Consider the following 25,935-nt stretch of genomic DNA (forward strand, 5'->3'; position numbering starts at 1 on the left):
CCTGTGTGATCCTTGGTGTTCAGGGGAACGTGGGGGACAATCTGGGGAATGCCCGCCCTTGTCCGAACGGGGTGGCTGATCCTCTGTGTCCAGCAGGTACCGCCCGGGTCCTCCTGGGGAACGTCCCTAACCGGCTCTTCTGTCGGTGTCCCCGTGATACCCCAGGGCTCGGCCTGTCTCACACCTCTCCTCTTTTTGTCCTGTTTTCCACCAGGTGGCAGCAGACGTCGAAGTCTTTAGGTTTGTCCGGCAGCTTGCAGCCCGCAGGTGCCAAAGCTGACGCCCTCAGGGAAGAGATGGACGAGGCCGCCAACCGAGTGGAGATTTGCAGGGTACCCGCCCCCCCCCCCCACTTTGCTCCTCCTCACCGGGACAGATGGGGGAGCCCTCAGGGAGTCCCTGATTCTTCACCGGAGTTGTAGGAAAACCCTAAGGGTGAGGTCTGATTGGACTGAACGTCCCCAGGCTTGCCCACGGGCATCCCCAGGGCCAGGATGAGCCCTAAGAGCTGGGGCTTTGAGGCGACCTAGACTGGGATGGGGGGTTGGTGGCAGTGGTGGGTTATCAACAGGGTTCCTGCGTGGCAGGCAAAGAGGAAATGGCCTTGGCCTCCATGCGAAGCGTTTGTAGGGCGCTCTGAGTCCCACAGGATGGTTTCCGGGCTGGAAAGAACAGTCGAGAATCTAGACTGTAGGCGAACCTTGACTCACTGCTAGTATTAAATTGTTTAGCTTCTGGTTCACCCTTTAATACTCCCTGAGCCCTTTTATCCGTCTCTCGCCTCCCGGGACACAGTTAATGATGACGCTGGAATGCTGACCGAGGAGATAGTCACGGACGAGAGACGTTCCCTCTGGTTTTTTTTTTGTTTTTTTTTTTAATTTTTTTTTCAACGTTTATTTATTTTTGGGACAGAGAGAGACAGAGCATGAACGGGGGAGGGGCAAAGAGAGAGGGAGACACAGAATCGGAAACAGACTCCAGGCTCCGAGCCATCAGCCCAGAGCCTGACGCGGGGCTCGAACTCCCGGAGCGTGAGATCGTGACCTGGCTGAGGTCGGACGCTTAACCGACTGCGCCACCCAGGCGCCCCGTTCCCTCTGGTTTAAGAGAGAGGAATGTCTCGTTCTGAGGAGTAGGTGTCTTGGAGCTGTTGGCGTTAATTGGCCATGTGCCGTTTATGGAGCTCTGTGTCTATGCACATCTGTATGCGTGCGCTCAGGTCCGTTTGGGTTCAGATTCGAGGCACAGGCTATGCACATCTGTATGCGTGCGCTCAGGTCCGTTTGGCTTTAAGTCCAAGGAACAGTCTATGCACATCTGTATGCGTGCACTCAGGTCCGTTTGGGTTCAGAACCGAGGAACAGTCTATGCACATCTGTATGCGTGCGCTCAGGTCCGTTTGGGTTCAGAACCGAGGAACAGTCTATGCACATCTGTATGCGTGTGCTCAGGTCCGTTTGGCTTTAAGTCCAAGGAACAGTTTATGCACATCTGTATGCGTGTGCTCAGGTCCGTTTGGCTTTAAGTCCAAGGAACAGTCTATGCACATCTGTATGCGTGCGCTCAGGTCCGTTTGGGTTCAGAACCGAGGAACAGTCTATGCACATCTGTATGCGTGCGCTCAGGTCCGTTTGGCTTCAGTCCGAGGAACAGTCTATGCACATCTGTATGCGTGCGCTCAGGTCCGTTTGGCTTTAAGTCCAAGGAACAGTCTATGCACATCTGTATGCGTGCGCTCAGGTCCGTTTGGGTTCAGAACCGAGGAACAGTCTATGCACATCTGTATGCGTGCGCTCAGGTCCGTTTGGCTTTAAGTCCAAGGAACAGTCTATGCACATCTGTATGCGTGCGCTCAGGTCCGTTTGGGTTCAGAACCGAGGAACAGTCTATGCACATCTGTATGCGTGCACTCAGGTCCATTTGGCTTTAAGTCCAAGGAACAGTTTATGCACATCTGTATGCGTGCGCTCAGGTCCGTTTGGCTTTAAGTCCAAGGAACAGTCTATGCACATCTGTATGCGTGCGCTCAGGTCCGTTTGGCTTTAAGTCCAAGGAACAGTCTATGCACATCTGTATGCGTGCGCTCAGGTCCGTGTGGGTTCAGAACCGAGGAACAGTCTATGCACATCTGTATGCGTGCGCTCAGGTCCGTTTGGCTTTAAGTCCAAGGAACAGTCTATGCACATCTGTATGCGTGCGCTTAGGTCCGTTTGGGTTCAGAACCGAGGAACAGTCTATGCACATCTGTATGCGTGCGCTCAGGTCCGTTTGGCTTTAAGTCCAAGGAACAGTCTATGCACATCTGTATGCGTGCGCTTAGGTCCGTTTGGGTTTAGATCCAAGGAACAAGCGTGTCATGTTCCTGGAAGTATGCTGGGAACCAGGTGTCTTTATCTCCTGCGCTTTTAGCGGAGAATAGCCACTTTGCATGCAGACATCTCTGATCTTTGTGGCCTTTTCTAGTCTCGTCCGCTGGCCCGTGGGCGGATCCTTGTACAGTGCAGGTGGCTTTGACCTTGCATTCAGGTGACGATCAGGGTCAGATAGCATTTCTCTCTGGAAATTAGCAACACTGGCCAATCTGTCAAGGACTCATGATCTCTCCAGCTGCAGCGCTATGGAATCCAGCAAAGTAAAACTTTGAAATACTTCATCAGATCCAGGACTCCTCGTGAGTAAGTACAGCTCATTTGCCATCGTAACATGGCAACGTGTTCCTTAGGTAAGAATCTTGTTTCTTGGGGCACCTGGGTGGCTCAGTCAGTTAAGGGTCTGACTTTGGCTCAGGTCACGATCTCGCGGTTCACGAGTTCGAGCCCCGCGTCAGGCTCTGTGCTGACAGCTCAGAGCCTGGAGCCTGCTTCAGATTCTCTGTCCTCCTCTGTCTCTCTCTCTGTCCTCCTCTGTCTCTCTGTCCCTCCCCTGCTTGTGCTCTCTCTCTCAAAAATAAATAAAAACATTAAAAAAACACTTTTTTTTTTTAAAGAATCTTGTTTCTTACAAAATTATACCTTAACACACAAGAGACGGTGGTGTCGAGGGGGTGCTGGATAGGACTGTCCAACTGCATCAGAACAGAACTCTAATACCGTCATTGGTCCATGCCTTTTTACAATTGCTATTTTTACCAAAAACTATGTTAGTTTCCTCTTCAAAGGTTAAAAAAGTGATGCAATTTACCATAACCAGTGAAAAAGTACAAAAACATATCAAGAAAAGCACCAGTAATTCCCCCCGCCCCATTCCTGCCCAGCAACCCTTTTGCTTCCAGAGAGGATGACCAAGTCCCCCTGCTCACCGATATTTATTTATTTTTAAATTTATTTAATGTGTCTATATTTTTGAGAGAGAGAGAGAGACACACAGCACAAGCAGCGGAGGGTCAGAGAGAGAGGAGACACAGAATCTGAAACAGGCTCCAGGCTCCGAGCTGTCAGCACAGAGCCCGACGCGGGGCTCAAACCCACGAACCGCGAGATCATGACCTGAGCCAAAGTCGGACACTTAACTGACTGAGCCACCCAAGTGCCCCTCTAATTGCCTATTTTTGTTGGCATTTGAACTAACATTTCTACTTTCCTTAAATGCCAGTTTATAGATGTTCCCCGCATATTTGGGGTATTCAACTTTCTTCTACCTGTTGTGTCCTAAGTCATTTTCCAGTCTGCGGTTAGTCTTTTGTTGATGTCTGCCATTAAAAACTTGTTTATATGTATATGTTTCCCTGGCACGGGGATAAGATTCCAGGCATCTTCCACCTCAAGGTTAAAGCATTTGGCCCGGTCTGTGTTTTGAATATTGGGCATTTCCGCAGAGGTACAGTGGTCTCTCCTTGTTGTTCTAAATTGTACTGCCCTAACGACACAAGATGATGAACATTTTCTCATGCACTTACTTGCTATCCGGCTATGTTCTTTGGTGACGTGTTTGTGCAGGTCTTTTGTCCATTTTTCAATTGGGTTATTCAATAGCATGTTGTTAAAAAAATTTTTTTTAATGTTTATTTATTTTTGAGAGCTAGAGATAGAGCGTGAACGGGGGAGGGGCAGAGAGAGAGGGAGACACAGAATCCGAAGCAGGCTCCAGGCTCCAAGCTGTCAGCAAAGAGCCCGACACGGGGCTTGAACCCACAAACTGTGAGAGCATGACCTGAGCCAAGATCCAAGAGTCAGAGGCTGAACCGACTGAGCCCCAAGAATCTTTGAATTGGTGTGTTTAGACCATTGATGTTTAAGTGATTATTGAATATGGTAATACCTACCATAATTCTTCCCGTTTTCTATTTGTTTCTCTTCTTCTCTGTTACTATTTTTGCTCTCAGGGTTTCTGCCTTTTGAGGCTTCACTTTAGCCTTTCAGGTGGCTTTGCTTTTTGTCCTTTCTCAGTCTATTAATTATACTTTTCTTAGGGTTTATGTTTTTAGTGGGAGCCCAAGAGTTTGCAATATATATTTATAACGCATCCAAGTCCACTTTGGAAGAGCTGTTTAGCATTTCCCATATAGTGCAAGTATGTCTCAGTGAGAAAATACCCCTGGTTCCTTCCACTGACTTGTACATAAGCATTCGTAAGCATAAGTGTGTTTATATGACTGTATCCATGTAATCATACACCGTGCAATCATGTGTGTTTATCTCAATGCATGGATACGTTCACATATGTGTAAGTACATTGTTGCTTGCAAATTTATCCCGTAGATTAAGCATGAGAAAAATAAAAGTTTTATGGTATCTTCACTTAGTCCTTCTCTAATGCTTGTCCTTTCTTTGTGAGCGTCTGAGTTTCTGACCTTTATCTTTTTCATTCTGTCTTAAAGAACATTTTTTTTCACACATTTCTTATAAGACAGGTCTGCTGGCAACAAATCCTGTAAATTTCTTCAAATCCCTTTAAAAAAATTTTTTTCAATGTTTTACTTATTTTTGAGAGAGAGAGACAGAGCATGAGTAGGGGAGGGGCAGAGAGAGAGAGGGAGATGTAGAAGCTAAGCAGCCTCCAGGCTCTGAGCTGTCAGCACAGAGCCCGATGTGGGGCTCGAACTCATGAGCCGTGAGATCATGACCTGAGCCGAAGTTGGGCGCTTAACCAACGGAGCCACTCAGGCACTCCTCTTTAAGTCCCTTTTGAAAGTAATTTTGCAGTGTATGGATTTCTAGGTTGGTGAGCTTTTTTTTTTTTTCCCCCTCTTCTCCATACTTTAAATATTTTACTCTACCCTCTTCTGGCTTTGCATGTTTTCTGAGGAGAGGTCAGATGTAATTCTTATCTTGTGTTCTGCTAAAACATTTTTAACCTCTGGCTTCTTTCAGTATTTTTTCTTTGTTTTTGATTTTCTGAAGCTTGAATATGCTATGCTATGCTATGCCTAAGTGTCTTTTTTTTTTTTTAACTAAAATCCCTAATATCCCAACTCAATCTTGCTAATATTTTTTAATTTAACTATAAGAACGGGGTGCCTGGGTGACTCAGTTGGTTGAGCGTCCAACTCTTAATTTTGGCTCAGGTCATGATCTCACGGTTCATGAGATCAAGCCCCACATTTGGCTCTGTGCTGACAGTGTGGTACCTGCTTGGAATTCTCTCTCACCCTCCCTCCCTCCCCCCCCCCAAATGTAAACAAAAACTTAAAAAGAAATTCTTTTAAATAAATTTAACTATAAGGAAATACAAAACCAGAATTAATTTTAAACTGCAGAATTTATCCTAAGGAAATAATCAAGAGACGGGTGCAAATCTATACGAACACATGCTTTCCAAGTGTTGTAATGAAAAATTAGAAACACAGTATCCAGCAACAGACTGGTTGGTCTGTTCAATATATGGTCCATTCATACATTAAATGTCATGTGACCGTTAGAAAGACTTTCTCTGGGGGGGGGCGGGGAATAAACTGCAACATGGTCTGGTCCCATTTTTGTAAACCAACCATACAAAGTGTGGGACTGATGAAAATAGATATAATGTGAGCAGACATCACGTGGGTTTGTAGCGCTCTCTCTGTGTGGTGGGATTGCAGGTGAACTTGGGTATTTACTCTGTATTTTTTCCGAGCGTGGATTCATCGCGAAAGCAGAAAACAACACGTTAAACTCTGGTGATGATTGATTTTTCTTTTCTTTATAAAGGAAATTTGCTCATGATTCACATAAATGGAAATTGGATTTCGTTTTCACTTTCATTTCTTACAATTCGGCTTATTTGGGACTGTTGTTAACTCAGTAAGACGGTAATCCGATTATACCTTTAAGAAATCCTTTCGTGTTCCTGAGGGCGCCCACAGATGGTCTGTCTGACTTTTCCAACATCATCTTTTGGCATAGCTCAAATGCTGAGTCATCGAAGGTGTACCATTTAGTCTTTCAAGGGGTCCCTGCCTTTCCTCTGTGTGCTGAGCCATTTTTATCATTCGACCCTTTGTTTTTTTCCCTGCCTTGACCTACCTCCCTCACGGCTGCTGGTGATGGATGCCTCCTGACCAAAACTGTCATAGGCATGGCAGCTTAAAGTGGTTCCTCTAGAAACTGCTGGCTTCAGCACTCCTACAAAGGCTTTCATTGTAGGGGAGGTCTGGTGAGGGGGAGCTGAGGCTTAGAACCCATTTTACCTGGGGGCGCCTGGGTGGCTCAGTCGGTCAAGCGTCCGACTTCGGCTCAGGTCATGATCTCACAGTTCGTGGGTTTGAGCCCCACGTCGGGCTCAGAGGCTGGAGCCTGCTTTGGATTCTGTCTCCTTCTCTCTCTGCCCCTCCCCACTTGTGCTCTGTCTCTCTCTGCCTCTCAAAAATAAAGAAACGTAATAATAAAAAAAAATTAAAAAAAAAAAAAAAAAAACATTTTACCCGTGGGGAAAATTACCGCACCTTCATTTCTCATTCAGCAAATAGTTACAAAGCCTCTGCTGTGCAAAGCACATTTAAGACCGTGGAGGGCGGGCAGGTGAGATCCTTGAACTCTTTCTTGGTAGCCACTCCCCCCAAATTCAGCACTTACCTAAGATGTTTAGATGAGAACTCCATGTGACGTCGTGCCTGGCACCTAGATTCTTCCCCACGAATGTTAATTCATTTCTTTTTAAAAATCTTTTCAGGGGCGCCTGGGTGGCTCAGTCGGTTAAGCGTCCGACTTCGGCTCAGGTCACGATCTCACGGTCCGTGAGTTCGAGCCCCGCGTCGGGCTCTGTGCTGACTGACTGCTCAGAGCCTGGAGACTGTTTCGGATTCTGTGTCTCCCTCTCTCTCTGCCCCTCCCCCGTTCATGCTCTGTCTCAAAAATAAATGAATGTTAAAAAAAAATCTTTTTAATGTTTATTTATTTTTGAGAGAGAGAGAGACAGAGACAGAGACAGAACGAGTGGGGGAGGGGCAGAGAGAGAGGGAGACACAGAATCCAAAGCAGGCTCCAGGCTCTGAGCTGTCAGCACAGAGCCCGATGAGGGCTCGAACTCACAGATCGTGAGATCATGACCTGAGCCCAAGAGGGACACTTAGCCCACTGAGCCACCCAGGTGCCCAGAATCTTAATTCATTTCTTTCCTCTTTCTTCATCCTTTGAAACTGGACCAAGTGTAGCATTGACTGATCTGTGCTTAAAGCTCTCCAAAGAACAGATTTCCCTTTTAACTCTGTGCCTTGTAGGTACAAGAACAGTTCAACAGTGTCTGCCTGTCCAGGGTCCTGGAAAAGGAAACAGATCCCTGCTCATGTTCCAGTGCTCTCACTGAGCCTGGCTTAATTGGCAGCTGGGGGGCAGGGGGGCTGAGGGTTGTGAGGTTGGTGCAGAATGCTTGGTGGAAAGTGGGGGGCAGTCCATGAAACAGCCTCTTCCTGAAGCATGTGGTGGCTCGCCTTCCTTCAGCACCTGGATCCACTTTCTAGGGCTGTTCTCATAGTTTCCGCAACTCACGCGTGATAGGTTCTTCTCTGCTCAGCTGAGCGTCTCTTGTAAAGATCTGTCTCTTGCAGAGATCCGGGAGGAACTCTAGAGACCAGCTGACTTGGGCAGACAAGTCCAGAGACACGACAGGCTAACAGACATGCTCAGTGACGGAGTCTGCAGTCCTACCCAAAACGTACCGTTAACTGCCCCCTTGCCGTGGGCGTTTCCATGGAAGTGACCCGCTCTCGAAAGAGAACGCACCCCAGAGTCCGATCCAGCAAAAGGCCACTGCCCCCTCATCCCGCGGAGAGCTGGATGGTGCAGGACGGTCAACACCCCGAGACTTGTGCATGACGTGGGCAGAGCCCGCGCTCTTCCCAATGTTGAATCAGCAGCCCTGCTTTGAACTGGCCCACCTGTCTTAGCCACCTTCCCCCCAACTGTTGTGTTTCCACTTCTCGCCCAGACGCGGGTGACCAACCAGTCAGTGTTGAGGATGAAGGAGAGCAGAGCAGTTCAGGGATCAGGGAAAGGAAGTGGCAGGCCATTTCAGGGAGGGCAGGAGCGCCCCTTGTCCTCGGAGGGGGTGCCAGCCGCGGGGATGTGTGGAAGTGATTTGCACATCACTCCCCCACACCAGCCTTCCTGACTCTGGACTCTGGCTCACGTGTTACAATCCCCGGGGAGACTACCGGCCTAGGTGTTCTTTTCACACTTACTCATCCTCTGGAGTCCTGGTTGGGAGACACAGGGACGCCCATGAGGAAACTTGGCCCTGTGTCAGGAATTATTAAAAACGGGATTTCACAGTGGTGAAGGCTCCTGCTTCCTTCAGCGGTGAAGGCTTCCTGTGATGTCTAGACTGACGCGTTAGCTGCTCGATTGTTTTATGTTTGGCCTCAGTGCTGCGTTTCCCCTCCCGCAGGACCAGCTCTCGGCGGACATGTACAGTTTTGTGGCCAAAGAAATCGACTATGCAAACTACTTTCAAACGGTAAGGGTCCAGAAAGGTAAGAGCCCTTAAAATTTGGTCCCAAGAGGCAGGGTGCGGACAGGAAGGAAAGGGGTGTGGAACCTAATGGTGGAACACACTATGGGAAAGAATATGGTATTTAATGGTTCTGTCTGTGAATAAATCCTGTCTTCTATTTCCCCTTGCATGGATTTCACTAAAAACCTAAGAGTAAAACTCAACCCATCCGTCCATGCAGATGATTGCAATTCTGTCGTCTGTAACAGCGGTTCTCAGGGGTGATTTTGTCCCCTCTTCCAGTGGATGTCTGGCCATGTCTGCAGACGTTTGGGGCTGTCACCATTGGGGGAGGTGCACCTAGGGTCAGGAGTGCTGCTGACATCTTACTGTGCACAGGACAGCCTCCCACAGCAAAGAGTAACTCCATCCCAAATGTCCGTCGGGCCAAGGTTAAGACGCCCTGGTCTATCATCAACAGGGAGCTTGGGAAGGAGATGATAACCCCCCAGCAAATATTTGTTTTTCATTTCGATCTTGGCCAAAGACCATGACAAGTAGGTAAACGATGATTAAGGTGGCCTCTCATCGATGAAAGCAGATTAAGAAACAGGTCTGAGTCATCCATACTTGAATAATCTGGTCCAAATAATTAAGACCCTGGCTCTTTACCGGGGTAAGTGCAAGGCAAGTCAAAAACAAAACAGAACAGGGGCGCCTGGGTGGCTCAGTCGGTTAAGCGTCCAACTTCGGCTCAGATCACGATCTCACAGTTCATGAGTTCAAGCCCCACGTCGGGCTCTGTGCTGACAGCTCAGAGCCTGGAGGCTGCTTCCCATTCCGTGTCTTCCTCTCTCTCTGCCCCTGCCCCGCTCATGCTCTGTCTCTGTCTCTCAAAAATAAACGTTAAAAATAGTTTTTTAAAAACAAAGCAGAACGAAACAAAACCAGCAACAATTCAAAACACTTGAGAGAAAAACCCCAAGTTAAAAATCCAGGTTAAGCTCGCCTGCCTTTAACTCTGGGGGATAAGATGCAAACTTTAAATGATCCAGGAAGTGATGGGGTGCCTAGCAGAGGTAAGGGCCGGTCACAGCTGTGATCGGCGAGTGGTCCAGACATTCAGATGAATCCCTTCCATCCTGAAAAAGCACTGATAAGCATATTCCTTCCAACCTGGACGGTTTATTTAAAAATAGCAGCACGTTCACAAGTTTATTCCATCGGGTGTATGTACAGAGGTAATATTTTAAAATTTCTTAAATGAATGACCTTTTTGACATTCCAAAGCCACCTTGGACTGCCTCCTTCCTACTTATGGACCATTTATTCTGGTGCTCGGATTTTTTTTTTTTTAAACTCATGTTAGTTTTTAGGTTTCACTCGGAGGTCCAGGTATCTACTGTCCGCGTTGAGCATTTAAACAGAGCAGTTCCCTCCCCTTCCCCTGGCGCATGCATACCCGATGGCGGGGTGGGGGGGTGAGGGTTCAGAAATGGTGTTGTTCCCTGGGGTTTGTCTGCCCTTGTGGACACTTCAGCCGCTGGTTTAGCGGTGGGATGGTCAAAAGTGGGCAAATTGAAAGAATTTGATTTTTGGGGTTGTATCACGAGAGCCAAAGCCGTTTCACCGCCAAGGTACTCACAGAGGATGCTACATCAAGCCACACACGTTTTCTTTTCTTTTTTCTTTTTTTAAGTTTGTTTTGAGAGAGAGAGAGTGAGTCGGGGAGGGGCAGATGGAGAGGGAGAGAGAGAGAGAATATCCGAAGCAGGCTCCCTGCTGTCAACATGGAGCCTCATACAGCGCTCGAGCTCACGAACCATGAGACCACGACCTGAGCCAAAACCAAGAGTCGGTCGCTTACCCGACTGAACCACCCGGGCGTCTCAAGCCACACATTTTCTGATCACTTACATATCAAACCCATTTTGCAGAGGGGTGCCTGGGTGGCTCAGTCGGGTAAGCGACTGACTCTTGGTTTCAGCTCAGGTCATGATCTCACGGTTCATGGGATCGAGCCCCATGTTGGGCTCTGCACTGACCACACAGAGCCTCCTTGGGATATCCTCTCTCTCTCTCTCTCTCTCTCTGTGCCCCTCCCCAGCTCGCTCGCGTGCTCTCTCTCTCTCAAAATAAATAAAAATAAAAAAAAAAGCTGTATAAACTCACCTTACAGAAACCAAGATCCATACAGACTAGCATACAGCTCGGTCTTCCAGGGAAACGGAATTTCCAGGCAAATCTCTTAGTGCGTTTCCCACTTGTGTTTTCCTATCGCTTTCCTCCCTTTGCTGCTTTTGCTTGGAGGATGGGGTGCCAGGCGAGGTCCCGTCGCCGTGGAGGCCAGCTCTCCGTGTCAGGCTCCCGGCCTGGGGTGGTCCCCCTGTTCCTTCGTGGTTCTCCGGCTCCCCGAGATTTCCACTTCTGGCGAGTTCTCTGCTGCCGAGGCTTGAGGGGGGAAGCATGCTGCAGCCGTCACATTAGGTGGATGAGAGAGCAGGGGACTCGCGCCTCCTCGCAGGGCACCCCGCCGGGGCCAGCCTCCTGTGCGCCCCACCCTCCCGCGAGCGGTAACCTTGTCCTTGTGTCTTCTCAGCTAATAGAAGTACAGGCGGAATACCACAGGAAGTCCCTGACGCTCCTGCAGGCTGTGCTGCCCCAGATAAAGGCACAGCAGGGTGAGTGAGCTCGGGGGGTGGGGGAGCCCGCGTGCCTTGTGAGCCGAGACCGCTCCCTGTCTTCCAGCCCCCCTCACGCTCTCTCAACAGAGCCACATCTATTTATTTATTTTTTTAATTTTTAAGTGTATTTATGTCGAGGGAGAGGGGGGAAGGGGCAGAGAGAGAGAGAGAGAGAGAGAGAGAGAGAGAGAGAATCCCTGGCAGGCTCTATGCTCTCAGCACAGAGCCTAATGTGGGACTTGAACCCACAAACCTGAGATCACGACCTGAGCTGAAATCAAGAGTCGGATGTTTAACCGACTGAGCCAGCCAAGCGCCCCGACAGAACCGCATTAGGTTGAGCTTCTGGAACTTCGAAGGCTGGTGCCTTGATCTAATGGCACACTCACACGCACGGCCCCCACGACAAGGCGACGAGGTGGGGGCTGTGCCCCATGGAGGCAGGCCGGGCAGTCTGGACACAGCTAGCCAGCCGTCTGCCCCACCCAGTCCTGTCTCCCTCATCCCCAAACCACAAAAACAGGGACCTAACTGGCCCTCCATGTGTTTGATGGTCAGGAAGATCTGACTGGAGGGCAGACGTATTCGAGCACCAGTGACCTTCGCTAACTGCCCACTGGCCTCTCTCGCTTGCCCCGCTCAGAGGCCTGGGTAGAGAAGCCTTCCTTCGGGAAGCCCCTGGAGGAGCACCTCATGATCAGCGGCCGGGAGATCGCCTTCCCCATTGAGGCCTGTGTGACGATGCTGCTGGAATGTGGAATGCAGGAGGAGGTAGGTCTGGGCGCGGCCCGACCCCGCCCGAGCAGGGGTCTTCCTCCCTGTGACCGCGCCTCCAGGATCTCCTTCTCTCTGGCCCCCAGCCGCGCAGATGTGTGACGATACGGGGCAGCCCCCTCCCTCCCCAGCACACACACTGGTCCCGCTTCCTCCATAAGCTTTTACTTTTCAGGGAGGGAGGGAGGCTTGTGGGAGGTGGGTAGCACTGGCCTGAGGAACTTCCGGCCACACCCCAGGATCCCGTCTTCATATTGAGCAGGACGTGGCCATGCTGCGGCTGCTGCTGGTGCTGCCTCTGGTGGTCCCTCCTCCTCCTCCTCCTCCTCCTCTTCCTCCCCCCCTCCTCTCCCTCCTTCTCTTCCTCCCCCCTTCCCCTCCTCCTCCTCCTCCCCCCTCCTCTCCCTCCTTCTCCTCCCCCTGTCCTCCATCCTCCTCCACCCTCCTCCTCCTTCTCCTCCTCCTTCTCCTCCCCCCTCCTCCCCCTTCTCCTTCCTCCTCCCGCCCTCCTGCTCCTCCTCCTCCCCCCTCCTCCTCCCCCCTCCTCCTCCCCCTCCTCCTTCTTCCTCCTCCCTCCTCTTCCTCCTCCTCCCCCTTCTCTTCCTTCTTCCTCCTCCCCCCCTCCTTCCTCCTCCCGCCCTCCTGCTCCTTCTTCCTCCTCCCCCCTCCTCCTCTGCCTCCTCTCACTTCCTCTTCCTCCTCCCCCCTCCTCCTCCCCCCTCTTCCTCCCCCCCTTCTTCTTCTCCCTCCTCTTCCTCCTCCTCCCCCCTCCTTCCTCCTCCTCCCCCCTCCTCCTTCTTCTCCCTCCTCTTCCTCCTCCTCCCCCCTCCTTCCTCCTCCTCCCCCCCCTCCTTCCTCCTCCCCCCTCCTTCCTCCTCCCCTCCTCCTTCCTCCTCCCCCTCCTCCTTCCTCCTCCTCCCTCCTCTTCCTCCTCCCCCTCCTCCTCCCTCCTCTTCCTCCTCCTCCCCCCTTCTCCTCATCCTTCCTCCTCCCCACTCTCCCCTTCCCCCTCCCCCTGCCTCTTCCTCCTCCCCCTTCTTCTTCCCCTCCTCCTTCTCCTCTTCCTCCTTCTCCTCTTCCTCCTTCTCCTTCCCCTCCTCCCCCTCCTCCTTCTTCCTCCCCCCTCCTCCCCCTCCTCCTCCTCCTCCCCTCCTCCTCCTCCTCATCTTCCTCCTCCCCCCTTTCTCTTCCCCCTCCTCCCTCCTCCTTCTCTTCCTCCCCCTCCTCCCCCTTTCTCCTCCCCCTCCTCCTCCCCTCCTCCTCCTCCTTCTCCCCCCTCCTCCCCTTCCTCCTCCTTCCTCTTCCTCCTCCCCCTCCTCCACCCCCCTTCTCCCCCTTCCTCTCCCTTCCCCTTCCTTCTCCTCCTCCTCCTCTCCTTCCTCCCCTTCCTCCTCCCCCTCCTCCTCCCCCTCCTCTCCTTCCTCCCCTTCCTCCTCCCCCTTCTCCCCCTTCCTCTCCCTTCCCCTTCCTTCTCCTCCTCCTCCTCTCCCTCCTCCCCTTCCTCCCCCCCATCCTCCCCTTCTTCCCCTTCCTCCTCCCCCTTCTCCCCCTTCCTCCTCCCCCTCCTCCCCTCCTGCTCTTATTTTCACTGCTTTATAAGCTCCCCCATTTCAAAAATAGACCTTTTAGCCTTTTTGATCACAACTCTCTCATAGAGAGCCTGAAAACGTGATTGATAGAGACGTTAGGAAGCACTTCTTAAGAGCCACATGTGAAGACGTCTATGGGAAAGCGGTGACTGTCATTTTATTGCTGCATAAACCATTTCCTGGGAGGCAGCCCTCACGTTTGGTTTCTTCTGTAAGCTTATTTTGAAGTCTCAACAACATCTTCCTTTGATCTGACCAGCCAGTCGATATTCAGGGCGTGCCAGGCATTTATCTCCAAGCAGAGTATAAAAGGGGATGTGGTGGCTTTCGAACTTACTGGTTCAAAACCTGATTAATTAATTCGGAACAGTTGCAAGTCTGTAAGCGAGCACGGGGTCCCGTGCGGCAAACTGAGGGCTGCACAAGACTAGGAAGCCAGTGAATGCTCAGACGCGCGTTGGCCCCCTCTTCTGTGCCAGGCATGTTCGCACGCCGGCCATTCCAGACGAACCACGTTTTAAGTGCTGGCTGTTTTCATGTCTGTTGTCGGTTACCAGATGAAGGGGTCTGTATGGTCCCTGAGCCATAGCTTCACGGTGGTAGGTAAACTGGGTTGTTGTTGTATTGTTTTCCTCCCCATCACTTCTTGGAATTATGGAAAACCTGGAACACGTAAAGACAAGATAACGAGCCTCATCACCCAGCTTATGGACGGTCCCGTTTTGTCTCTCCCTCCGATCCTGCCCCCCAACGCCTGCCTTGGATAATTTGAAGCCAATCCCAGACCGTTCTGTGATTTCATCTGTAATATTTCAGGACGTTTCTCTAAAAGATGGGGAATGTGTAATAGTTCTGTATAACCCGTAACTTAAAAATATCATGTGCAAAACGTAAAAATAATTTGTTCATATCTTGAAGTATAACATTTCCAAATTATCAAAACACACTCCAGATGCCAAGAAAATTCAATGATAGACACATATTTTAAAAACACACACACAAGAGATCAAGAAAAACACAGGACTTAACATAAAATGTATTATGGAACTACAAAAACATTATTTGTTGTGATATAAATGGCCACCACTCACTCTTTAAAAGAAAAGAGGCTTGGGGCGCCTGGGTGGCTCAGTCGGTTAAGCGTCCAACTTCGACTCAGGTCATGATCTTGCGGTCTGTGAGTTCGAGCCCCGCGTCGGGCTCCGGGCTGATGGCTCAGAGCCTGGAGCCTGCTTCCGATTCTATGTCTCCCTCTCTCTCTGCCCCTCCCCCACTCATGCTCTCTCTCTTTCTCTCAAAAATAAACATTAAGGGGCGCCTGGGTGGCTCAGTCGGTTAAGCGGCCAACTTCGGCTCAGGTCATGATCTCACGGTCCATGAGTTCGAGCCCCTTATCGGGCTCTGTGCTGACCGCTCAGAGCCTGGAGCCTGTTTCAGATTCTGTGTCTCCCTCTCTCTGACCCTCCCCCATTCATGAGCTGTCTCTTCCTGTCTCAAAAATAAATAAACGTTAAAAAAAAAATTAAAAAAAAAAACAAAAATAAACATTAAGAAAAAATTTTTTTAAGGAACCAAATAAAAAATCTATAGGCTTCTATTTGACGACCCTACTCCCTTCTCTTTGATGTTGTCCATCACCAAATGCTATTGGTTTTCCTCCACGGTAGGGGCGTGGTTTTATGACGATCCAACCCATTTCTTTAACACAGGCTGTGGCTTGCTCTTGGTCACAGCAGTCTTATTGATGCACCAGTCCAAACCTGTATGGAGTCCTTGCATACATGCCACAGAGCTTCGGACATCTACTTAGAAGGGAGTTAGCGATCTCAGCAGGCCAGAAACTCAGTATTTCAGACCAGGAACGTTTTCTTCCGAAGAAAACTTGGAGATCTGAACCATGGCCATGAAAGGTTGAAAGGCCGATTCTGCCAGCCCGTTTCTCACCCCTGGGGGTGGTATCACAGAATGTAAGGAGCCAAGAAGCTGAAGCCAAACTTTTCATCCCACGCGTGACTTGGGTGTTCGCTTCTAACTCTGACCTGTAATCGCCACTCCGCACACCTGTCTTCTTCTCTTTCTCTTCAGGGCTCACTTTTGAACAGAGCACAGCGGTTCACTTGGAAGACAGGGCATTGATTCAGAACTTGAAGAATGAAACCCGGAGGGACCAAAGGAGGCATTGCTCTCTCACAGACCATCCCTAGTTTGCCCGTCCCCTGAGGACATAGACTTTGTCTCTCAAGTAGAGCCCTGTGTCTCCCAAAACACACACACACACACACACACACACACACACACACACACACTCACTCACTCCATAGACCTTTTTGTGTTGAGCTTCCTAGCCTTCCATGTCTGATCACGTATCCCTTCTCCAAAATATATCTTAAATACAAAAGAACAAGAAGTTGGGGAGTGCCCAGGGTTCATTAACTCAACAAATACTTACCGAACCAGAATGACGGGTCACCCCATCCTAGGCACTGGGGACACAACAGTGGGTGAGGCTCAGTTCCTGCTCCAGAGTTGCTTATGTCTAAAGGAGGAGCAGACATGCAGAGAGCAGGCAGCCGCCATATTGGAAAATGGTGATGGGAAGAAGGCAGCAAGGAGATTTTGGAGGAAGGGAGTGGGGAGACTTCCTGTTTGTTCGCCTTGCTCTTGTGCCCTTCCCTTGAGTTACGGCGCTGTGCGCTGACCCTCTGTGCTGTCGGCAGGGACTCTTCCGGGTGGCGCCGTCTGCCTCCAAGTTGAAGAAGCTAAAAGCCGCCCTGGACTGCTGTGTGGTCGATGTGCAGGAGTACTCAGCAGACCCCCATGCAATTGCAGGTGGGCGCCCACCTCCCCGTAGCAAGGTGCTCCCTTGGGCTGTAGAGGCTCACGGGGCAGGGGTCAGCGTGGAGGGCATGTGGTCACATGACACTTGAACCAGTGGCTCCCAACGTGCTTCTGATGTGTCCTCTCGGGGCTCGGTTTTAAGCCTGGTTGCTCGGGCCCCTTGAAGAAAGTTCTCCCCAACGTGCCAAGAGAAGACAAGGTGTTGGTGGGAAATAAAAGGGGGAAGCGAGCGTGATTGGAATCCCAGGTCCCACCGCCATGCCGGAGCCTCCGATCCGTGCGCGTGGGAAACCACATGAGGGTCAGGGAACCCATCCCCACATGTAACCCACATGGGTGATGCTGGCTGGTAGAACTTGTCTGTGCCAATGGCAAGTGGCTCCTAGCCGATGTTGTCTTTGTGTCCAGGAGCTTTGAAATCTTACCTCCGAGAGTTGCCAGAACCTCTTATGACCTTTGAACTCTATGACGAGTGGATTCAGGCTTCCAAGTGAGTATGCCACATTTTTGGAGTGTGCTGTTGGTTGGAGTTGATTTAAGTATCTGCTGAAATTATGAAAGCCTATGTATGCCTTACGAAAGGTTATTAGCCTGTGATCTTACGACTCCACTTCTTGGTATATCTCGTGGAGAGATGCTCGAATATGTGCCCAAAGAGGCATGAACAAGGGTGCCAATGACAGTGTTATTTGGGATAATGAAAGCCTAGAAGTTAGTAAAGCCTCATTGGTGGGGAATGTGGGGCATGGCCAAATAAATTATGGTGTATCTGCACTGCTAACACACTCCGCAGTGCTCAAAAGCTCTGTTCGAGCTACTGTCCTCATACGAGGACACGTATGATGTTCTGTTGTTTTAAAAAGGAAAAACACAACATACTCAAAGCAGTACAGTTTTAGGAGTGCTCCTCCATGTAAGTGTAAATGCATAGAAGGTTCTGGATTGTAGTGCTTCCTTCTGGAGAGAAGAGGACAAAGGAGTGGTCACAGAGCCTTGACTCTTATAATCATTACATCTATATTAATAACAGCTCATTAATAGCTAATATACGGGTGCCTCAGAGGATCAGTTGATTCAGCGTCCAACTCTTGATTCGGGCTCAGGTCATGATCTCACAGTTTGTGGGATTGAGCCCCACATGGGGCTCCACCCTGACAGCACAGAGCCTGCTTGGGATTCTCTCTCCTTCTCTCACTCTGTCCTGCCCCCAATAATAAACAAATAAACTTAAAAAAAATTGCTAATATAAAAACATGATCTCTGGTCAGTGGGCTGGTCTCTGCTAGGTGCTTGAGAAGGGACATGATTTCTAGAACTCTCTAGTTGTGGGTTTAGTCTCAAAGCACAGCCAGCTTAGCCTGTCGGAAGGATCACTGGAGTATGTTTATGCTTCCTTGGGCCCTGAAAAAAAAACCCACTGGCCGAGAGGTGAAGCCAGGCTCATCTGTGTGGTGTTCTAGAAGTCTGGCTCCAATCAAGTTTCAGAGCGCCATGGTTTTGTTTTTTGTTGTTTTTTTTTTTTTTCAAGGTGGAGTAGAGACTGTGTATCAGAAAAGCCTGGCCGAGTATCTGGCATGTGTAAACATCTCGCCGTGGAGAGTGGGCGTGAGTTCCGTGACAGTATTAATCACGAGCCATATCTCTGTCCCGTGTTTACGAGGGGCTCGCTGCTGTTATAAGCTCACGATACGCTTTTAACTCATTTGTCACAGTAACCCTTCGAAAGTGGGTTGTGCTGTTTTCCCCAGCTGATGGAGGAGGAAGTCGACTAGAAGAACAGGTGTATGACATATGAGGGCAGGTTTCCTGGCATCTAATAAACAGCAGAATGGGATCCGGTTCAGGAACCCAAGTGCTCATCTCCGGTACTTGCCGCCTCTCTGGGGCCACCCCGTGGTCTTAGGGATGAAGATAAGCGAGACTGTATCCTTCGATGGAAACTGGCCCTTCTATTTCCTGACTGTACATGTGATCTTGATGACATATGAGCTAGAGAAGGGAGGCAGCCAGGCCTTCAGGTTCTAGCCAGGCCTTGGCATTGTCTGCCCTCTCCCCTCAGACGCTGAACTGAGAGCTTGAGATGAACCAGACGCTCTGTTGAGCACTTTGTACAGATGCTCCTTTAATATTCTTTTTTTTTTCAATGTTTATTTATTTTTGGGACAGAGAGAGACAGAGCATGAATGGGGGAGGGGCAGAGAGAGAGGGAGACTCAGAATCGGAAACAGGCTCCAGGCTCCGAGCCATCAGCCCAGAGCCTGACGCGGGCAGATGCTCCTTTAAACCACTCATGCCAACTCCAGGCAGAAAGTACTCCCATGAGCCCATTTTTACAGATTAGGAAAAGTGAGGCCGCATAGAGATTCAGTAATGGGCACCAGATTTCGGACAGGGTGGAGCTGGGTCTTTAACGGCCTCCCTGCACACGACCCTCTTCGTCTAGCCTTTGGTCAGCTTGCGACCAAATATGATCTGTTAACCTTTCCGTTTCTAAATGGGACATTTGGTCTTCAGTTTCCTAGTAGAAGTGTGTTTTGGAGAATGCTTACCTCTTCCTCAGCCTGAAATGAGGGAAAACCATGTTTCTTGCCTTGGTCACGATCTGTGGGAGGACCTCCCTGCCTTGGGCCCCAGGCCAAGGGGTCAAACCTGGGCCCTCACCCTGCTGACATTTTCCCTTTTAATTTTTTTGGAGAAAAGATTCTTTGAGCAGAAAGGCCTTCCTCACCATGTAAGCCTTGATGTCGATTTTCAGGAGAAGCATATACAAACTGTAGTCCTAGAAGCAATTTCTTTTAATTCTCAGAGGGCTTACAAATAAAGTAAAATAAAATAAAATATAAACTAAAATAGGATAAAGTAAAATAAAATACAGTAAGAATACCTATCTATCAAGGGAGAGAGAGGGAATCTCAAGCAGGCACTGTCAGCACAGAGCCCGACACGGAGCTCGAACTCAAGAACCGCGAGATCACGTCCTGAGACAAAGTTGGATGCTTAACCGACTGAGCCACCCAGGCGCCCCGATAGTTGGTTTCTTATACCCACATAGTACGATGACTGGTTAATACGGTTGCCAGTGAGATTTCATTGCTTCAAGCTCAACCAGTGGCTTTCCCATTTATTTCCCAGTATTCAGGAGCAAGACAAGAGGCTTCAGGCGCTGTGGAATGCTTGTGAAAAATTGCCCAAGGCCAATCACAACAACATCCGGTAAGTGGATGGATCCTGGAGACACGGGATCAGAGTTATTGAGGCCACAGACACTTGGCTTCCCGGCTAACGGTCCTGGTAACTAGCATGCACAGCCTTGTATGGGGTGCCAGGCACGGTTACTGCACAGGCTCTGTTTCCACCCTCACACAACCCTGCCATTTTGCAAATGAAGACGCAGAATGAAGGGCACTCTATGACTTTGGCGGCCATTGGCTCAGGCAGTTCAGTTCTTTGATTTGCAAGAAGCAAAGCTTAACGGAACCTATTTTAAGATCTTGTGGTTGCAACAACGTGGAGGGAACTAGAGGGTATTATGCTAAGCGAAATTAGCCAGTCAGAGAAAGAGAAACATCATAGGGCTTCACTCATATGTGGAATTTAAGACACAAAACAGATGAACATAAGGGAAGGGGAGCAAAAATAATATAAAAAACAGGGAAGGGGACAAACCGTAAGAGACTCTTAAATACAGAGAACAAACTGAGGGTTGCTGGTGGGGCATTGGGTGGGGGGATGGGCTAAGCGGGGGAGGGGCATTAAGGAGGGCACTTGTGATGAGCACTGGGTGTGATATGTAGGGGATGAATCATTGGATTCCACTCCTGAAATCATTATTGCACTATAGGGTAACTAACGTTGGTGTAAATTAAAAATAAACACTTTAAAAAATTTAAAAAGGGGTGCCTGGGTGGCTCGGTTGAGCGTCCAACTTCGGCTCAGGTTGTGATCCCACAGTTTGTGGGTTCGAGCCCCCCATCAGGCTCTGTGCTGACAGCTCAGAGCCTGGATCCCACTTCAGATTCTGTGTCTCCCTCTCTCTCTGCCCCTCCTGCTTGCTCGCTCTCTCTCTCTCTCTCAAAAATAAATAAACATTAAAAAAAAAAAGCCAAGAGCACACTTTATACACTGGTTGGCCAATTTGACAATAAATTATATTAAAAATAATTTTTTTATTAAAAAAAAAGATCTTGTGGGTTTGTCGCAAAGGTAAGTGCACCTGAGGGAAGCTGACCAAACGTGGAGCTGGTTGGCAGACGTGTCCTTGAGCTGGTCTGCACGGAGATGGAGACCGGAGAACGTCCTCTGGTGATCTGCCACTTAGCTATTTTCCACACGTCTCTCACTGTTGCTACGCCTCGATTTCACTTCCCGCCGCTCTGCGGATCTTTTCTGCACCTTCACACTCTCTGCTTCCTTATCCCTTTGGCTTGCCAGCAACTTCTCCTGGCCCTGTCACCTCTCCTCAGTGCTTCCCCAGATGCAGATTTTCAGCGTCAGTGCCTGTCTCCATCTGCCCGAGTATTTCCGCCTTCCTGTTAAAAATCCCAAGAGCCGACGGTGTGGTGGACCCTTAAAAAAATTAAACATAGAGTTACCATACGATCCAACAGTTCCACGTCTGGGTATATCTGTATGTGCCCGATGGATTATTCGAAAGCAGGGACTCGTTGCTCGCACGCTAATGTTCATGACAGCGTTATCCGTAATAGCCAAGAGGTGAAAACAGCCCAAATGTCCATTGATGGGTAACAGAAACAGAATATACATGTAATGCAATATTCAGCCTTTTTAGGAAGGGGATTCTGACACGTGCTACTACATGGATAAACCTTGAGAACCTCATGCTAATGAAAGAAGCCAGACGCAAAAGGACCGATACTGTGTGATTCCACATGTATGTGGTACCTGGAGCCATCACGTTCACGGGGACAGAAAGCAAAGGGGTGTTTGCCAGGGCCTGGGGGAGGGGGACGGGAGCCGGGACGTTAGCGTTCAATGGGGACAGAGTTTCTATTCTGGAAGCCACAAAAGGTCTGGAGGATGGTGGTGATGGTTGCTTCCCAGTGCAAAAGTACTTAACACTTGAAAATGATCAAGGTGGTAATTTTTTATGTATATTTTACAACAAGCACGGGCGCCCGGGTGGCTCGGTTGAGCGTCCGACTCTTGATTTTGGCTCAGCTCATGATCTCACAGTTTGTGGGATCGAGCCCCATGTTGGGCTCAACACTGACAGCACAGAGCCTGCTCGGGATTCTCTCTCTCCCTGTCTCTCTCTGCCCCTCCCCTGCTCACATGTGCCTGCCCTCCCTCCCTCCCTCTCTTTCTCTCTCTCTCTCTCTCTCTCTCAAAATAAGTAAGTAAACATTAACAAAAAAATCCCAAGAGCGATCTAATGTATGGCTCCTTCAATAGTTCCTTGAGATAGAAGTCCTATACCGTTGTGTCCTCTTGGTGGGTGCAGTGTCGTGGTTGTTGGTGTGTTTGTAGAGTCCCACAGCTATCACCCCTAGTTTTTAGACCATCTCAATCGCCGCCATTAGCAGCCGCTGTTCCCGTTAGCAGCCACTCCCCATCTCCCCCCAACCGAGCCCCCGGCAAACGCTAATCTGCCTTCTCTGTCTCTGCGGAGGTACCTCTCTGGGAACTTCCTCTAGGTGGGCTTATGCAACATGCACAACATGAGGTCTTTCGTGTCTGGCTTTTTTCACGTAGCATCGTGTCCTCAAGGTTCATCCATGTGGTAGCGTGTGTTGGTATTCTGTTCCTTTTTGTGGGTGAATAGTATTCCGTTGTACAGACAGACCACGTTTCATTCATCTGGTCCTCCCTTGCTGGACATTTGGGTGGTCTCCACTTCTTAGCTGACTTAATACTGTGCACACCTGTGCACAAATGCTATGTGTGGGTGTATTTCTCTTGGGTACATCTCTAGGAGTGAGTGCCTGGTTCGTGTGCTAGCTCTGTGTTTAACTTCTTTTTTTAAAATTTTTTTTAATGTTTTTTATTTATTTTGAGACAGAGCATGAGCAGGGGAGGGGCAGAGAGAGGGAGACACAGAATCCGAAGCAGGCTCCAGGCTCTGAGCCATCAGCACAGAGCCTGAGGCTGAGCTCGAACCCACCAACCGTGAGATCGTGACCTGAGCCGAAGTCGGATGTTCAACCGGCTGAGCCACCCAGGCGCCCCTATGTTTAATTTCTTTTTCCATTAGCTCTGAAAGCCCCCCTGAGGTTAATCCCACCCCTAGCATGTGGAGGTCCCTGCCGGTGACACCTGGACACTTTGCTTCTCACCTCTGCACACGGGGAGGGTGGCAGGCGACTGAGGTTTGAAGAACAAGAGGGACTTTAGGTCACTAGATAACGGAGTCAAAAGGAAAGATGGGGAATTACTCTGGCCAGGGTTAGGTGATGTAGATGTTGACAGGTAGCCGCGTCCTGGTATATGAGTCTGTCTGTAAAGTATTCTCGTGTCCTCTTCCATGATGTGTCTTCATTATAAGGCGGGGTGTATGAGTCTGGCTGTCGGTAAGATGGGCTGCGGGGGAGAGAAGTGTCTGCCCTGTGCTGGGGGAACACAGCTGGGGCTGAGCCCTGGTTCAACCTGGCCCTTGTGACTCCCTTTCAGATACTTGATCAAATTTTTATCCAAGCTATCAGAATATCAAGATGTGAACAAGATGACTCCCAGCAACATGGCAATTGTGTTAGGCCCCAACTTGCTGTGGCCACAAGCAGAAGGGTGAGTATAGGGCAGAACACGCGAATGGGTAAGGGATGGGGCGGGTGGCAGAGGGCACGACCAGGGCCCCCGGCATATCATCGGCCTCATTTATTTGCCAAGTTCTATTTCTCTCTTGGCCTGCTCAGGTTTCAGACTCAGGAGGAGACCCAGAATTCTGTAGCTCCTTCTCCATGATGGTCTCAGAGCTACGGGTCTGCAGTGAGGGTCTTCTCTGAGCTAATCTGAGTCAGCACCAGGCCAGGCAAACTGTTCCAGGCCTTCCTGACTCTCTCCGAAGAGCGCACATCCCCAGCATCTGGACCTGGGGGATAGAGGGCCGTCTCATAAGAGAGAACAGAGTTGGAAAGCAGACAGTTTTATGTATATTATCCATTGACGTGTCTCCTGTAAGGAGGCCTTTTGTGGTTACCCCGTTCTGAGGAAGGGAAGGAGAGGCTCAGAAAGGTCAAGTGCCCTTGCAAAGAGAAAGCCTACCCTTAGACCTAGGTCTGCAGGCTTCCGGCCCTGGGCTGTGGGGCCAGACGTGCCTCCCCGCCCCCGCCGGTGACCCAGCCCTGCCCCCCTCTGCTCTGCGCTGGCAGGAACATCACGGAGATGATGACCACGGTTTCACTGCAGATTGTCGGGATTGTCGAACCCATCATCCAGCATGCAGACTGGTTCTTCCCTGGAGGTATGTGGCGGCATTGAGGTGTGGGGGTGGGGAAGAACCAGAGTGTTACTGTGGGTGCAAGACTTTATTCTTAAGTTTATTTTTAATTATTTTGTGAGAGAGGTAGTGAGCAGGGGAGGGGGTGGAGAGAGACACGGAATCCCAAGCAGGCTCCACACCATCAGCACAGAGCCTGACGTGGGCCTCAGACTCTCCAACCGTGAGGTCACAACCTGAGCCAAAATCAAAAGTCAGACGCTCAACCGACGGAGCCACCTAGGCGCCCCTCGAAATTTTTGAAACCAAAAGTGTTTGTTATTAATCCTCCTACACAAACGTGCGCACGCACACACACACACACACACACACACACACACACACACACTCAGGTAGGGTGTGGACAGTCACGTCAGCGTCTTACTGTCTAATCCTTGGCTAAGTGACAATTGCTGTCCATTGCCTGCACCAACCGTGTCTGTGGATTTTACTGGTCTCACATCCACACCGTGGTGTCTTCACATCTGTGAATTATGAAATGCTGGAGCAGAAAGGAAAGCGAGATCGCCTGCTTTCATAGATGCCGCATAGATCTGAGATGCGCGTGAATTTTTATCCAGGGCTCGGCGATCCCCCGGGTGCCATCTTTTTGTTACTCCTTTTGTGTGTCCTTTGAGTTGCCCTCAAAATATAAAGGTGAGGCTCAAAGGCAATCAGGTTCTTTTTTGGATCCAGTTCAAAATTAGGCTGTAAAGGTGGCTCGCTCAGATGATGCTTCATAAATGTTCAAAAAGCAGCATAGCAGAAGGGGATAACTCTGAAGGTAACAGCTTTTGGGAGAGAGCAGTTGCTGTACTAATTTGTTTGTTTTCAAAAGAAAAAAAAGAACACTGTACCTTGTGTTTAGTAAACATTAAGGATGTGCTTTTGGCTATGTTACAGTAAACTGTTTACCTCCTGTGAGGATAGAATGTTAATAATTCTGTGCTCTGTCCATCAGCAGTAATCACTCAGATGATCAACATCGAAGAAGTTTGATGGTATTGACTTGGTTTTGTGTGTTTTGACCGTGAAGGTTCTTAACTGCTAATGTCCTAAGAGTTCTGTCAATGACATCAAGTTGAGTGAGGGTGGGAAGTCAGCATAAAGAAAGAAGGGAATAGGAGTCTAAGGCATAACACTCTAAGTTTGTGGGTGAGTGGATTCATTTCTGTTGCAGATAGGAAATGGCGAGGGAAGTTTGGGATATTTCTGATGTCACTTGATCACCAATACCACCTTAGTGACCTTAGTGAAATCTCTGCTTCCAGTCCTTCCTAATTTTTTCTCTTTGGTTTTCCAGAAAGACATCATCATCACCAAAAATAACAATTTTTCCTCTTATTTCATTTTCTTGACTTATTCCATTGGCCAGCTTCTCCAACAGTGTTAAGTAACAGTGGTGATTGTAGGCATTGTCCTTTTTCCTGATTTAATTAAGACTGCTCTGGTGTTTCACTTTTAACCATGAGGTTTGAAATGGATGATTTTGTCTTTTTCAGAAAGTACCCCAACTGTTCCTTGTTTAAGTTTGGGGTTTTTTTTTTAATCTTTTTTTACACTTATGTATTTTCGAGAGACAGAGAGAACACAAACAAGGGAGGGGCAGAGTGAGAATAACACAGAATCCGAAGCAGGCTCCAGGCTCTGAGCCGTCAGCACAGAGCCTGAGGCAGGGCTTGAACTCATGAACCGTGAGATCATGACCTGAGCCGAAGTCAGATGCTTAACTGACTGAGCTACCCAGGCACCCCGTGTTGTTTTTTAAATC

At 49.5% G+C, this 25,935-nt stretch overlaps 1 protein-coding gene across 5 annotated transcripts in view; it reads left to right on the forward strand.

Annotated features, from left to right (window-relative positions):
• Nucleotides 1-25,935, forward strand: part of ARHGAP44 (Rho GTPase activating protein 44) — a 180,917-nt gene that overhangs the window by 132,437 nt on the left and 22,545 nt on the right. For all 5 annotated transcript variants that reach the window (XR_007146787.1, XR_007146788.1, XM_047832392.1 and 2 more), the window contains exons 7-15: nt 215-332; nt 8,803-8,871; nt 11,447-11,528; nt 12,175-12,302; nt 16,612-16,723; nt 17,141-17,222; nt 19,865-19,945; nt 23,360-23,473; nt 24,058-24,149. Coding sequence is in view for 3 of the 5 variants with exons in the window: in XM_047832392.1 (XP_047688348.1) it covers nt 215-332; nt 8,803-8,871; nt 11,447-11,528; nt 12,175-12,302; nt 16,612-16,723; nt 17,141-17,222; nt 19,865-19,945; nt 23,360-23,473; nt 24,058-24,149 (878 nt within the window). In the remaining 2 variants the exon portion in view is untranslated. The remainder of the gene's footprint in view (nt 1-214; nt 333-8,802; nt 8,872-11,446; nt 11,529-12,174; nt 12,303-16,611; nt 16,724-17,140; nt 17,223-19,864; nt 19,946-23,359; nt 23,474-24,057; nt 24,150-25,935) is intronic.

This window comes from Prionailurus viverrinus, chromosome E1 (genome assembly GCF_022837055.1).
Source record: "Prionailurus viverrinus isolate Anna chromosome E1, UM_Priviv_1.0, whole genome shotgun sequence".
Lineage (NCBI taxonomy): Eukaryota > Metazoa > Chordata > Mammalia > Carnivora > Felidae > Prionailurus > Prionailurus viverrinus.